This window comes from Taudactylus pleione, unplaced genomic scaffold, assembly GCF_031769625.1.
Source record: "Taudactylus pleione unplaced genomic scaffold, aTauple2 ptg000040l, whole genome shotgun sequence".
Lineage (NCBI taxonomy): Eukaryota > Metazoa > Chordata > Amphibia > Anura > Myobatrachidae > Taudactylus > Taudactylus pleione.
In genome coordinates, this window is record NW_028284442.1 from 28,232,126 (window position 1) to 28,247,724 (window position 15,599).

The 15,599-nt window shown below is 44.1% G+C and overlaps 1 protein-coding gene across 1 annotated transcript in view; it reads right to left on the reverse strand.

Moving 5' to 3' along the window:
- The window catches only part of POLDIP2 (DNA polymerase delta interacting protein 2), a 28,209-nt gene that overhangs the window by 11,745 nt on the left and 865 nt on the right, over positions 1-15,599 (reverse strand). The window contains exons 2-10 of the mRNA XM_088455029.1: positions 15,313-15,394; positions 7,291-7,388; positions 6,027-6,123; positions 3,854-3,929; positions 3,320-3,427; positions 3,097-3,233; positions 2,477-2,503; positions 912-1,037; positions 683-762 (exon numbers count right to left, since the gene is read on the reverse strand). Coding sequence (XP_088311155.1) covers positions 683-762; positions 912-1,037; positions 2,477-2,503; positions 3,097-3,233; positions 3,320-3,427; positions 3,854-3,929; positions 6,027-6,123; positions 7,291-7,388; positions 15,313-15,394 — 831 coding nt within the window. The remainder of the gene's footprint in view (positions 1-682; positions 763-911; positions 1,038-2,476; positions 2,504-3,096; positions 3,234-3,319; positions 3,428-3,853; positions 3,930-6,026; positions 6,124-7,290; positions 7,389-15,312; positions 15,395-15,599) is intronic.

Here is a 15,599-nt window from a genome sequence, read left to right on the forward strand (position 1 = left end):
GGCCACTGTAACGGGGAAAGCTGACCTCCCCATGCCGATTATTAACCACCGGGATGCTGAATTCCCGCCCCATATGTACCCTGGTGGTCTAGTGGATCACTGTGGACAAAGCCTGTGTTCACTTTGTCCACAGTGAATCTTTAGGTGTGTACCCGGCTTAAAGGTGCATACACACGTAAAGATTTTCTGTCCAACCATCCAACTAGTTGATTGGTTGGAATGAAAATCTGGTAAGGTATGAAAGCAAATGACAATCAGAAATTTGCTCTTAAGCGGCGGAAAAAGGACAAAAACTGTTGTTCGAACAAATTGTTTAGATCAAACATTTAACAAACTTGTCTGAACGACCATTTTCATCTGTTTTCTGGCATTTAGGAGCAAATTGCTGATCATCAGTTACTCCCATACATTACCAGATTTTCATTCCAACCAATCAACTAGTTGGATGGTTGGACAGAAAATCTTTACGGGTTTCATTCATGTACGTATATTGCAGGATGCACTCTTAAGCTGGGAAGCTTAAGAGTGCATCCTGCAATATACGTACATGAATGAAACCTAGAGGGACAACTATACTTTATCTGGCAACCACTATTCATTTCCCCAGATTCCTAAAGTAAAACATGTGAATTAGAACAGAAAAAAAACATTTAATCTTAGCTAAAAGTGAAAGGTCCCTTACCACATATGGCCGCTGGATGCATTTAGTGACACATGGCTGCTGTACTGAAAGGCTGGCTGCTCTTTAGACAGTACTGGCTCCTGGAGGGATAACAAAACAACTGCAATGTGAAAAAGACAGTTACAAATCACCATCATCCAACATGCAGTATACCAAGATTCACCTCTTGGCAAGTCTCTGGAAAACAACCGGGGCAGAGGTAACATGCTACATAACCCAGAGACCGTACCTTGCCAACAACACCACGTCCCATCACTGTGTCCAGGGAACCCAAGAGACTGAAAATCCGCCAGTGACGCTCTCTCAGCTGAACGACTTCAACACCGAGGTTCTCTAGGCGAATGCAGTAACGCCACTGCACAAGTAATGCAACAAATGGTATTATGGTCAGATAAAGGGTAATAACATTTAAAACAGTGTTTCCACAAGTCCAGTCCTCAGGGAAAGTTAACAGTGCCTGTTTTCTAGGTTCCCTTCCAAAATCACAAGTGTAATCATTAGTACCACCTGTGGATCTTTGAACATGTGTCAGTTATTAATGATTACACCTGCACCCCAGCAAGGAGATATAGAAAACACACACTGTTAGAGTTCCCTGAGGACTGGATTTAGGAAAAACTGAACATATTTGATACTCTGAAGCGATCTTTTAATGTTTTTAGATCAGACAGGTCAAGCAAACTAATTATGAAACAGTTGCCAATATCAATCTTTGACTGAAACAAAAACTGTGTGTATGTAACACACACTAATTAATAAAATAAAAAAAAAAAAAATATATATATATATATATATATATATATATATATATATATATATATATATATATATATACATACATACATATACACACACACACACACATATACATTTTTTTTTTTTGCAAAGGACTGCACACACTTCGCTCTGGGTGCAGGGCCTTGGTATAGATCACGGGTGGGGAACCTTTTTACTACCAAGGACCAGTTTAATATAGATATTATTATTATTATATTATTTGCGGGCCGGTGCAGGCCACGCCCCCTCTGTGTGACATCACACTGGGGCGGGCCATAATCTACAGTAATTACAGCAGTGCCTGGAGTATCCTGAGGATGCTCCGGGGAGCTGTAAGGGCAGCGGTGTGACCGTCTAAAGGGTCCTAAGGACGCTCCAGGCAGCACACTACTGCATATATTCTGGCCGCAGGGTGCCATTATAGGCTATCCAGATGAGGCTAGCGGAAAAAAGCTCCAAGGGCCAGACCAAATGATTCCGGGGGTCTTATACGGCCCCCAGGCCTGAGGTTTCCCATCCCTGGTATAGATAAACATAAGTTCCCCTCCTGTCACCAGAAAGGAAGCAACCAGCACTTCAGTGTTAATGCAAAAATAGAAAAATGTCTTTAATGTGCCATAAAAGCGCCATAATGAACAGCCATAATGAAGAAGCCAGAATGTCAGGACAGCATAATATCATATACTAGTAGTCATGCAAACAAAGCCATGAGTCTGGAAATCAGATTAGCTGTGCCATGCCCAGACAGCTGTTTAGGTCAGAACCATTTTCAAGAGGCAGCATCCTCTTGAAAGTGTTTGTGTGCACACACACCCACACACACACCCCTAGAACATAGCTATGCAGCAAAAGTTTGAATTACTAGTTTTTATCATTATCAGTTACTTGCTTACTAGTACATCAAAATCTGATTAAAGCTCATCCATCAACTACATGCAGATGAGCTATATTGGCGATACATAGGCTTCTTGGTCAATTCATTTTGGTTCAGTCCAAGATGACTGAAGAGCTACTTACCCAATACTCATGTACATTTTGAGCTTCCTGTGTGGAAAACAAAGAAATAAAATACATTACTTAAATTTAGTGGTGACAAAATGTATCAAGAAATAAACTATAGCTTGTGGTTATTTTATATACATCTTTTTCTAGGAGTTTTGGCCCTAACAGCCCAGCTGATTGATCAGACTGGCTCAAGAAATGCTCAACAAATTATATCCCTTAATGTAGTGTGGAAACAGTTGAGTCATCGATGAAGAGTTCTCCAGCCTGAGTTTCCATGCAGCTCCCAGGTCTCCCCGATGCACTGTAATGTGGTTTGACAGCAAGAGTAATAACAAAAGCTATGATTACAAATGTATTATACAATAACTACAGAGTGATGTAATGATGAAGTACTCTTCTGGTACAGATAAACCCTAAACCAGTGGTTCTCAAACTCAACCCTCAGGTTTTCTCCACAAATCATGTTTTGAGGATTCCTGTATATGGAACAGGTGGGATAATTACTGATCCAGCAAAATACAGTAGCTCAACTGTGCATGATTATAGAAAGCCACAAAACATGACTTCTTGGTGGTACTTGAGGAGTAAAGTTGAGAACCGCTGCCTAAACTATAATATACTGCAATACAGACCCGCACTCCCATGTAGAAGGGAATTGCAGTGACACGGATGTTCTCCGTGGTCTCTCTGTGCACATCAGACAGTTCCAGCCAAGGATGATTCTTCGCCTGCCACGCATGTAGGGTATCCCGTGCTATAAAGGGGGGCACTTTTCAAAACAGAGAGAGATTATAAAATGATGAAATCTCCTTAATTTTGTTACAAACACCATGGAGGATGGACGAGGTCACTTACTTTTGGTTTGATCATAACTTAGAAATCTTTCAAACAGTTCATGTTGTATGGGGACTTGATCAGTGGATTTGTAGGGAAGAATGTCCTCTTGACTTACATAATCCAAACCTTTATAAGAAATAGGAGGGGAAGGAGGAAACTAATAAGTCTTCTCGCCCATCTCAACCCACCCAAAACAGATCCACAAGTACAAAAACACTGACAACTCGAATGCCAGAGATACAAGGGGCTACTGCAGCCGAGCACACACCTCATTGCATGTCCACGTGCAGCTGTAGGGGTGTAAGTGGGCATGTCAACAGAATGTTTCTGTTTCGGAAATGTTGTTGCACCAAGAATAGTGCTGGTGCAAGTGCGTCTGGCCACAATTAGTTTCCTGCACACAATGCAGATGACCCATCTCTGAACCAGCCTCAATGTGTGCAAATATTTAAAATACCACTAATGGTAATTTTCCCCTAAAAAGAAGCTGGTTATGATGGCTTTGCCTTACAGTACATAAACCTAGAAAGGAGAAAAGTTAAATTCACGTACCAGGAATTGCGTACAAAGCTCGACTGTCATCATGATTTGCAAGGAACGTCACTGCTTCCGTCTGTGACCTATGTGACTGACAGAGAAATGGCGGCATGACATCTAAAGATAAACAATGCAAAGTATTTCAAATTCTTTTACTTAAAAAGTATGTATGTTACACACCCAGGTAGCATCTATATATACTTTTTGTAACAATATACCTACCTACCTTCTACATACCTCTACAGGCATCTGAACAGGTATGAAAAAGCAGCAAAACTGTGTGTTTACATGCCTTCCACACCAATTTAAGTGTATATAAATTAATATTGGGAACGGACTGAAAACAGCACCAGCTGCACGCAGTGGAAGGCTGAATAAGTGCTGCAGGTGAACCTCAGAACACTTGTGGGCATAATCCCAAAGGATCGTACAGTTTCTTATTTTTTTGTGGTCCTCATACAATCGGAAATTCAAGCATACTGTACTATGGACAACATTAAGTATATGAATCCTCAGTGACCAAACACTTTGCATGGATGGAAACCTCATGAACAATTGACCAACTTCGTACTAATAGTAAGCTGCAATCCGTTTTTCAGACAGCAGTGTTCAGTTTCCTTGTGCATTTGTCTATTGCAGGGGAGGCCAAACAGCAGCCTGCAGGTCAAATGTGGCCCAACTCCTGCTAAAGTCCGGGATTCCTCCGGAGCTCCAGATACCTCTGTCCTGAGGTGCTAAATGCCTGGTGTGGCCTGGCAAGCTGGCCCTCTCTTCAGAGAGAACAGACTGCAGGAGGGATGTCTGTGTGGGTCAGATTAAACTGGGACTTTTTGTCCTGCCTGTGACTGCTGGTCAGGCCAAGAGGAGCCCGCTTAGAGGTGAAGCAGGAGGGGTCAGTGCATCATGTCTATAGAGGTGCTGCATCCAGGTGCAGTTCACAGCTAGGCGGAGCCAAACCATCAGTGGACTGTTTGCAGCCATGAGACCAGTGACTGGGCCTCGCAATCAGGAAGGTGCAGATAGCGAGAGCACATCTGTAGCCACTGGATCTTAAAGTCATAAGCAGAGAGGCAGCCACCAGCTATTTGATATGCGGACTATAGGAGCAAAGCAGACAGTGAAGTAACATGAGGAGGCAGGGGCTCTGAGCTGCTATATGAGGGTGGGGGGGGGGGGGGGCTCTGAGGACTGAGGCAAATAGAAAGGGCATGACTAAGGGGTTCTGAGCAAATAAAGGGGCTCTGTGTGGCATATTACCAGTTGGGGCCACTACAGTGTGGAATTTTCAATTGTGGCATTACTGTGTGGTGTATTATCAATTTGTGAAGCTGCTATGAGGCATATTATGAAATGGTGACAGTGCTGTTGTGGCATGTTATGCATCAAATCGCAGTGGGCTAAACTATGTTTAAAATAATTATATATACATTTATTTCAAGATATTTTGTTTTAGTTTTAGTGTTTCTTAGAATAAGATTTACTCTGCAAACAACAATTACCAAATTGCTGTAGGAAATATTTTATGTCCCTCAGTCATTTAATTTGGACCTCCAGGATAAGAGCTTGAAAGCCCCTGGGCCATTGCTATAAGGAATGTGGATTTCACATGCAGATTTGGAGGATAAATTATTAAACGCTAAAACTCTCAGTAATCATATCCTTATTAAGGCAAAGCTTTGTTAATATATAGATGGCTTTATACTCTGTGCATTGGGTCCAACAAATTTATATTGCCTAATTTAGCTCTAAGGTGTAGTTTTCAACCACCTGGTTACATTTGGTACTCTGGGAATTAATTTGTTGGTGTGGGGGGACCAATTTCTCTACCTACATTAGGGGTACATAAATGTTAGACAGTCCCAAAGCCTCCCTCAATGAATAGTGAAAAGGGTGCAAGTAGTAATAGCCATTTGAAGGTCTTTCCTGCCACAGGCAGCGACAACCACCTTGAACTCAAAAAAGGTAGATAAGTCAGCACCGTACACCATAAGCAAGCAGGAGGAAGAGGAGAAGTGGACCCACAGGAAAGGGTTAATATGCAGTGGAGGGAGGGGATGAATGAGCGGACAGAAAAAGGATGAGACAGGGCAGTGAATGTAAAGGAGGTGGGTTTGAGAGAGCATAACATTTCCAATATTTGTATCAATGAGGTCTATCTGAAAATCCTGATTTGATGCACAACACTTACAATATGGGAGAAGTCCCGTACATCTATTAGAACTTGGTAATAAGTGTGTGTTTCACCCTTGACCTCTTTGGATCCATGAGCGGTTGGTGTTTCTGACCTGTAAAAATAAAATCAATGAATGCGATTGGAAAGTATAAACCTGTCCACACTTAGGGGGAGATTTAATAAAGCTTGGAGAGAGATAAAATTGGAGATAAATAGCACCAACCAACCAATCAGCTTCTAACCGCCACTGTGAGCCGTATTCAATTTGAGCCGAGCCGCGATACTTTTCCGCCTACAAAACACGCGATGTAGGCGGAAAGTCCAGGCCACGAAAAAGTATCACGGCCAACCCTACTTTATCTCATATTCAATATGGAAGTACGTGAAAACGGGACCCGGTGAAACTTGAACAGGCGGAAAGTACTGTCAAATTTGGGGAAATCAGCCTGACACCCCCCAAAAGATGCTCTGACATGGGGGTTCCCTATGGTACCCCCCGATTTGGCTTGCTGAAGGTATTTGGGGTTTTTAAACGGGCTCAATAGCTGCTAAATAGCGTTTTTCTATACGTGATGAAGAATAGTATTTTGGAGGTTTTTTTTCCAGAAAATAAGTTATCCCAGCAAATTTGGGATACTTGAAAATGGGGGCCAGCATATTTAAAAGTTGCTAAAGTGAAGTTGAAAAAAAAATTGTGAAAAATCCACCTTCCGCAAGCACCTGCAATCAAAAAAACATCAGGGGCACACTTGGGGACCCCCCCCAGAGTCAAGTTCGCTAGTTTGCACCCCAACTTTTTTTTTCCCACCCCCTTTTTCAAAGTCATTTTTTGGAGTGTTTTGGGGAGTCCTTAAGTGTTTAATTTTTTTGACACAGTTTACCTTTGGGGGACTGTCTGAAGGCTGCAGGGGGGTTCCCGCAACATTGCACCCCAAAACCCCAATTCTGCACTTTTTTCCGCCTCCCATTCATAGGCGAAACTTTTTCACCTATTACATTGGATTGATTTTCCGCCTAGGCGGAAAGTCTCAAATTGAATACGAGGTAAGAGCCAAACAGGCGAAAATGACGTCATTGGCGAAAAGTTTCCGCCAAAAAACACGCGGAAACGGACTTCCGCCTCAAATTGAATACGGCCTTGTGCTTGAAAGATGACAGTTAGGAGCTGATTGGTTGGTGCTATCAATTTTCTCGCTCTCCAAACTTTATTAAATTTCCCCCTCAATCTGCTTACAAGAGGGAAAATGCACAAACAAAAGTACTTACAAACCAAACTCACTTTTCTGAGACTGGAGAGGCGACATCTCGGTCATAGAGTCTTGCTTGCCATGGAAACAGAACTATGCCTCTGTATCCAAAGACACTGTGGAGGAAGAGCTGCAAAAGACAAAATGCAACCCCATGTTCAATCAAATATACATACATACATACAACTCCATGTTACACACTTCTAACCAATAAGTAATAAGTACTGGTTACAACCAGAAAGCCCACACAACAATATTTTTTTCATGTAAGTGGAGGAATGGAAAATGTAGGCAACTGAGTAGAAGTGGTCGAAATGGCTCTATACGGGGTTTAATTCAACCACTGAGATCTATGGCTCCTAATGAAGAGAGATTTGGACAACATATACTTCACAGGGTGCCCTAATCATTGTGGGGGGGGGGGGGGGGGGTTTAGAGGAGTATTGCTTATACATGTTATCACCAGGTGGCGATACAAATCACACGAAGAGCACTGCAATTGTTGTGTGTCCACTATTGTGGTCATTATCATCATCCTTTATTTATATGGCGCCACAAGTGTTCCGCAGCGCCTTACATAGAACTAATAGGTGAACAAGAAACAAGTAACTTACAGTACATTACAGTGCAGGACAGGGACACAATTTATATACATTGCTGCAATAGCGATGAAAGAACTCACAATAAGCAGCAGGGAGTTGGCAGTCACGTGTTAGGTGCCCTTATGGGGAGTAAAGAGTAGAAGAAAATGTAAAGAGAAGCACATTAGGGAAGAGGTCCCTGCTCGTGAGAGCTTACATTCTAAAGGGGAGGGGCAGACAGACGTGACACAGAAGGGGAAGATAGGGAGGAAAGAGCATGAGGTGGGTTAGGATGAGAGCTGGAAGGCCTTGGTGAAGTAGTTAGTGGGTCTTGAGAGCACGTTTGAAGATTTGTAGAGAGGTGGAGAGTCTGATGGGGAGAGGGAGAGCATTCCAAAGGTCGGGAGCAGCACGGGCAAAATCTTGGATGTGGGAGTGGGAGGAAGTAATCAGTTGGCAAGAGAGGCGGCATGCATTTGGCGGTCATCAACAGTTTTCAGTTGAGGAACAGCATTCTCTATAGCAAAACATAACATCAGGTGTAATTAGCCAGCATGACATCTAATTCGGTCTTTGCGATCTAGCAGGATACAGTACAACATCTTTGCCGATACACCTGGTTCAAACTGCACAACCAAAAATCACATGGGCTTCGGTATGGTGACCAGGCTGGCCAAGATGTCTGAAAGTAGCGGCTGATGACCCGTTCTTTGGTAAAGTGTTCCCTAAGTAATCGTAACGCTCTTCCAGTGTTTGTAGTCAGCAGTTGACAACATTTTTTTTTTCCTTCTTCAATTAATGGCCAGCACATCTTATAAAGTACATGTCCATATTTCTGTTCATTACAAGTTATATATACATTGTAACTCGCTCCAGAGGGCCCTGAGTAGTCATACTTAAATGGGTATTTAAATATTTTTTTAAATCTTTTTATTTTAAAGATCATAACAAAATACAATCCATAACATATCCAAGGCACATAAGGAAGAGAAGAGCGCAGAAACAAAGAATAAAACTATTTGGATATAAAAAAAAATCATGGGATAGATGCCTAGTATCGTGTAAGACACCTCTAGCCCCACAAAGTGCAGCAACTCGACATAGCATTGTTTTCACAAGTGACAGAAGACCTCTGGAGAGACGTTGACTCATGCAATCTGCATAGCTTCCCACAACTCCATGATATCTGTATGTGCACGATCTTGGGTCTGAATGGACTTTGCCACCATGCCCCATAAATGCTCAATTGGGTTCATGCCAGGCGAACATGGAGGCCACACCATTAGCCGGAACTCTCCAGAATGCTCCTCAAACAAATTATGGATAACTTGGGACCGATGATGGTGCATTACCCTGCTGAAATATTCCATTGTTCTGGGGGTACATGAAGTCCATGAAGGGCTGCAAATTGTCATCAATTTAACGTAGCGGTTACTGGTCAATGACATGTTCAGGCGGACCAATGGAGCCAACCCATGCCATATGAACACACCCACACCATTAAGAAATCACCACCATCCTGCACGGTGCCTTGTTGACAACTGGGGTCCATACCCCACCCGAACCCTACCATCAGCCTGAAACAACTGAAACTGCGACCCATCAGACCACGCCACACATTGCCAGTCCTCCATGGTCCAATTAGCGAAGTCACGAACCCAGGTGAGGCACTGTTTCCAGTGTCAGTGTTAACAGGGGGCACTCTGGTGGGTCTTCTGCTTCAATATACCATGGAAGCTAAATAATGCTGCACTGATCTTCTGTATATGTGTTTGGTACCTCCTGCATTGAATGTGGATGTGCTTTGAGCCAGTGTCACTTGTCTGTTACCACGGACAATTATGGCCAGACGCCACTGTTCATGATCATTAAGCACCGGTGGTTGGTCACTGTGCTGTCAAAGGTGGCTGGTAATGCCTTCCATGAGGTATTCTGGTTCACACGTGACACCGTAGACCAGGGGTGGGGGAACCTTTTTTCTGCCGAGGGCCATTTTGATATGCATAACATTATTTGCAGGCCCGATGCAGACCACGCCCCCTCCGTGTGATGTCAGACGAGGGTGGGCCACAAATGTCTGCGATTATAGCAATGCCCGGAGCAACCTCGGCATGCTCCAGGGAGCTGCCAGGGCACTGGTGTGACCATACGAAGTGTCCTAAAGATGCTCCAGGCGGAACTGCTGCATAGATTCTGGCTGCAGGGTGCCATTCTAGGCACCCTGCTAGCCAGATGAGGCTAGCAGACAAAAGCTCAGAGCCAGACCAAATTATCCCGGGGGCCTTATACGGCCCCAGGGCCTGCGGTTCCCTATCCCTGCCGTAGACCAAGGAATGTTGAATGTCTGCAAAAATGGAATGTCCCATCCCTGGGGCACCCACTATCATGCCCCGTTCGAACTCTGATCATTCACATCGCATTGTCATGAGCAGCCTCACCAGTGTTCAAACAGACTCCCAAGATGTCAGATTACAACTAATGCAGGTCTGGGCATTTACAAGACGTCACAGTATTGTGACACCACCTACCATTACATACTGCTATCCCATTACTTTTGGCACGTGTGTGTGTGTGTGTGTGTGTGTGTGTGCACATACACACCCATTCAAAAGTTTGGGGTCACTTAGAAATGTCCTTATTTTTTAAAGAAAAGCACTGTTTTTTTCAATGAAGATAACATTAAATTAATCAGAAATACACTCTATACATTGTTAATGTGGTAAGTGGCTATACGGGCTGCAAACGTCTGTTTTTTAAAGGAATATCTACATAGGTGTATAGAGGCCCATTTCCAGCAACCATCACTCCAGTGTTCTAATGGTACATTGTGTTTGCTAAGCATGTTAGAAGACTAATAGATGATTAGAAAACCCTTGTGCAATCATGTTAGAACAACTGAAAATGGGTTTGCTAGTTAGAGAAGCTATAAAACTGGCCTTCCTTTGAGCTAGTTGAGTATCTGGAGCATCACATTTGTGGGTTCAATTATACTCTCCAAATGGTATGCAACGGTATGACATACCGGCACTTCGAGCACTAACCTTTTTTTTTATTATTGCAAGTTTCAAAGGAGAGCTGGGGGTGGAGGCGTTGCTTCAGTGAGACCGGGGAAGCTGCGTGCTGAGTGACATTCTCACTCAGGCATGATCTGGACCCCCGCGTGTGCCGCCGCCCACTACCCTGACACTGCTGACTGCTGTCAATCACAGGACAGCCCCTAAGGACAGTTGCAGTTATGCTGCGGAGCATTGCAGTGTTCTGCCACCCGCCCGCCAATGTATGTCCATCAGAGCAGAGTCCGGCGCCCACATGTCACTGTGCCGCAAGCTAGACGGTTGGAGAGCCGGGTGCCACCGGAGACACTAGGGATAGGCTTGTAGTAAGTGGGCTCTTACTGTCAGTAGCCCTAGACGTCCCAGGTTCTGTTTAAATCTTGCCCCATCGCTGCTTGGCAACTCACAGACTGGAATTTGGCCCGCCCCCCTGTTTCTTCTCACAGCAGCCACGGCTGCACGCAAGCATGGAATCAGACACTTGGGAGTGGGACAGGTGATTTTACACTGTTAGTGATTTCCAGTGCACTGTGTGCTGGTCTTATTCCTCCTTAGTGTGTACTCCACCTCCTCTGTATATCCCACCACCCCTGTGTGCCTCACCTCTGTGACCCCCACCACCCCTGTGTGTCTCTCACCTTCTCTGTGTGCCTGACCTCCTCTGTGACCCCACCACCCGTGTGCCTGACCTCCTGTGACCCCACCACCCGTGTGCCTGACCTCCTCTGTGACCCCACTACCCGTGTGTCTCACCTCCCATGTGTGCCTGACCTCCTCTGTGACCCCCACCACCCCTGTGTCTCACCTTCTGTGTGCCTGACCTCCTCTGTGACCCCACCACCCCTGTGTGCCTGACCTTCTGTGTGCCCCAACTCCACTGTGTACCCCACCACCCGTCTCTCCACCTCTGTGTGCCTCATAATCTCTGTGTACCCCACCACCCCTTTGTGTGCCTCATTACATCTGTGTGCCTCACCACTTCTGTGCACCCCACCATTCTCAACTTAAGTTGCTTTAGTGGGACTTACCACCGCGGTAAATTGAATAGCTCGGAACTCCTTCCCGGCGCTAATCACATCACGCTGAATTAAATCGCCTGTGTGTGTGTATGGTTTTTTTCCTCTGGGTGCCTATGTATTTCCTCATTTTCCTATCGCCAATGTATGTTTTTTTTTTTTTTTCATGCAAAGCCAATGGGGGCATTCAATTCCTCTGGGTTGTATTTAAAGTAATGTGCGCCCGATGTAGCAATTAAATTGTTCGGGGACCCATTACTTTGAAGTACCCAGAAGCACCGGGTTTTGTCATGGTTTCACCCGAACTGCTGTTTTGGTATCCAATCCACGGACTTTTCGCACATTTCTTTTTGCCACCTCAGGAGGCTGCAAGAAGAAATGTGTCTCCCGCAGTAATAGGTGACATCTAGACGCCTGTCATTAACCTGACGCCGGAAGACCGACGCCCGGCATCCCAGTTGAAGTAATGCCGGGCGCGAACATCCGTGGGTTGGTTTAGGGCTCCCAGGGGGACTTAGGGTTAGGCACCACCCCGGAATGGTTAGGGATAGGCTAGGGGAAGGGGAGGGTAGGGTTAGGCACCCCCCCGGGGCGGCGGCAGGGAAGGGGGGGGGGATTAGGGGTAGGCACTTGGAGGGGAGGTTAGTGTTAGGCACCCCTAAGGGAGGGTTAGGGGGTAGAATTAGGTTAGAACATACTTACCTTTTGACGATCAGGATTCTCACCCTTGCCGGGCTGCCGGGATTTGAACCGCCGGACATGCAGCCTATGGGCTACACTGCGCATAAATAGCCGGCGGAGGCAATGGCAGCCATGCATGTATAGTCAGATGTTAAAACGGTCGATAGGTCGACTGGAACAAAAGGTCGGCACATGATTTTTTGTTTTGTTCTTTAGCCCTAATCTTCACCCTAACCCTCCACTTGCTGCCTAACCATAACCGTCAGGTTTGGTGCTTGACCCTAACCGTCCCTTTTAGTTCCTAACCATAACCATCATAACACTACTATGATACTAAGCAGATCCTTACGTCAATTGTTCAACAAGTGAATAGCCTGCGGAAATAAACTATTTTGAGGCCTAGAAATTTTATAGGCAATGCTCTATAAGCACCTGCCTGACAGAAGCAGTTTAAACAGGGAACAACCAGGATGCAACTGATCCCTTGCCATGTTAATTGCCTAATTCCTCGCCCTTTACAAATACAACTCCTGAAATGAAGGGAGACTAAACCCAATAATCCTTGACCTGCCTGGTACCTATGCGAGGGTCCTGTTCGGCGTTCAATACGATTGTCCCATGAATATTGTACTCCAAATTGTTGCATTTGGGGGTTTCAGTATCTACCTGTGAAGGGATAGTAGATTTCCTGACAGATAGGAAGCAGTATGTGAAAGCAGGGGAGGTCACTTGCACCTAAAATTTCTTATGTACAGTAACAATTGTGAAACATTTAAAACAGGAAGAATCCGCACACAATTCCAAAGATCCATTAAAGATCCTTGTAAAAAACGGGGGCCAGCTGCTCAGAGCAAGCTTCCAAAACAGATAAGCCATCCGGACCGGGTGCCTTCCTGGGCTTTAACCGTCCGAATAGCTTAGCCACCTTTGCCTGACCTACCTGTAATCTAAAAGAACTCCTCCTAGTCTCAGGTAGGGCAATTATAGAATGATCAGTAATAAAATCAGATTCAGGCTTTTCGAACCTGCAATAAAAAAAATGTCAACTCGTCTGGTAATTTTCGGTTCATAGCAGCATGGCTTATAGCTTGTAATAGCCTGCATGCCTCTCCACACAGACAGGCTCATTACCCAAAAAATTATCAGCTTATCAGTAAAGCATTTCTTAGCAGCCCTGATCAAGTTGTTCCTGGCCTGTTTATACAAGGCCCTATCCCCGCTGCCAGAAGCCTCCTCCTTGACACAGCACAATTGCCTGAGATTAGACAATTGGTGTCTATCTAGACATTGTTGACCTTTTTACTGTCTATCTACAGTCCAGAACCCGTATTGCCATGCTTATTATAAATACGAAGGTCTGCCAGTGGTGGCAATGTTTTGTGATGTTTTTATTTAGTGAAGTGAATGAGATGCAGAAATTATTAGCAGTTTCAATATTGCAAAGGTTTGACTATGCAGAGCTTTCAGTTTGGACGCTGATAAAAAGCCCTAATGCCAACTAACAGCAGTATTTCTGCACATGCTTCCCGTAAATAAACTACAATAAGCTTTTAAGAGAAAATTTGGAATTATAAAAATAATGGTCTCCAGATAATTACAATTTCCTTTAGTGCATTTTTGAATGTGCCATATTTTGGCTAAGACTTCACCAATGGCTGGAGCCCGTGTTTTCTTCCACGCCAAGACAATATGACACCTAGCTGCCAACACTATGGGCCATATTCAATTTGGAGCGAAATTTCGAAATCGGAGATAATTTATAGCCGATGATAATTTTCGCCTATTTCAATTATCCCCATATTCCATTTCAAAGACTTTTCTCAGGTTCGAAAATTCTTTGAAAAAAACGGGGATAAATTTTCACCACTGAAATAGGTGGCGAAAAAAAGGGCAGAATTGAGGTTTAGGGGTGCAGGCTTAAAAAAAAAACAAAAAACAAAAAAAAAACATTGCCTGCACCCCTGGGAATGTCATTTAAAAAAAAAAAAAATCAGGACACCACAAAAAATTAATTTTGGGGGTTCAAAAAAAATAAAATAAAATAGGGAACATACTTCTAAAATAGCCAAATTAAATCCAGAGGGGTTCCCAAGTATGCGGCAGGTGTTTTCTTCACTGCGAGAGTAATGGCAGGTGCATTTTTGCAGAATTTTTAAAATTTATTTTAGGGACTTAAAAAAATGCTTACCCCCATTTTCATGTACCCCAAATTTGATAGCAATAGTTATTTTTACCAAAAAAAAATGTAAGTGCTATTCTTCACCCCTTCTTCATATCTGCAAAAATGCACCTGCCGCGGCTATTAGAAACAGACTTACTTCAGCAGGTAAAAATGGGGGTACCCATAGTGATCCCCAATGTCTACACATCTTTAGGGGGGTCCCTGGAATATTTCCCAAAAATTCTCATTTTTTTTGGCGATACTTACCTTTCCCGCCGGCTCCAGTTTTCGTTGATTTCTAATTGAATACGGGGATAAAGCGGGCACGCGCCCGATACTTTATCCCCGGAAAACCTGCGATGTGGAGCGAAAAGTCCAGCATGGACTTTTCGCTCCCAAATTGAATATGGCCCTATGTATCAAAATTATTTATACTGTTGAGTTGCCCCAGGTACACGAACTGGCAGAAGAAAATGTTTGGGACTACCTTTAGTGCATAGTCATTAGGTGCAGCACTGGTCACTGCCCTCACAAATGCCTTATTTCCATCTGATGTTCTTACCTGACCCGTTTCATATTTCCCTTGCTGCTTTGGCACCTCAAATACTCCCACCATCTCCAAAACTTTACCTTCTGGTCTGTTCCTAAAATGAAAAACAGACTTTAATAACAAAAAACACAGAACAACAGTATCAAGGGCATAATTTAACAATTTACTGTATTTAGCGCACAGGCTACACAGGTTCTGTGGCTGATTAAAACCAGGGTAGTCTGTACCTGGGGAAGGGAGAGGATAGAAAGGGAGTGCAGGGATATGGGAGGGAGGAGGGGGTAGAAGAAAAGGGAAAG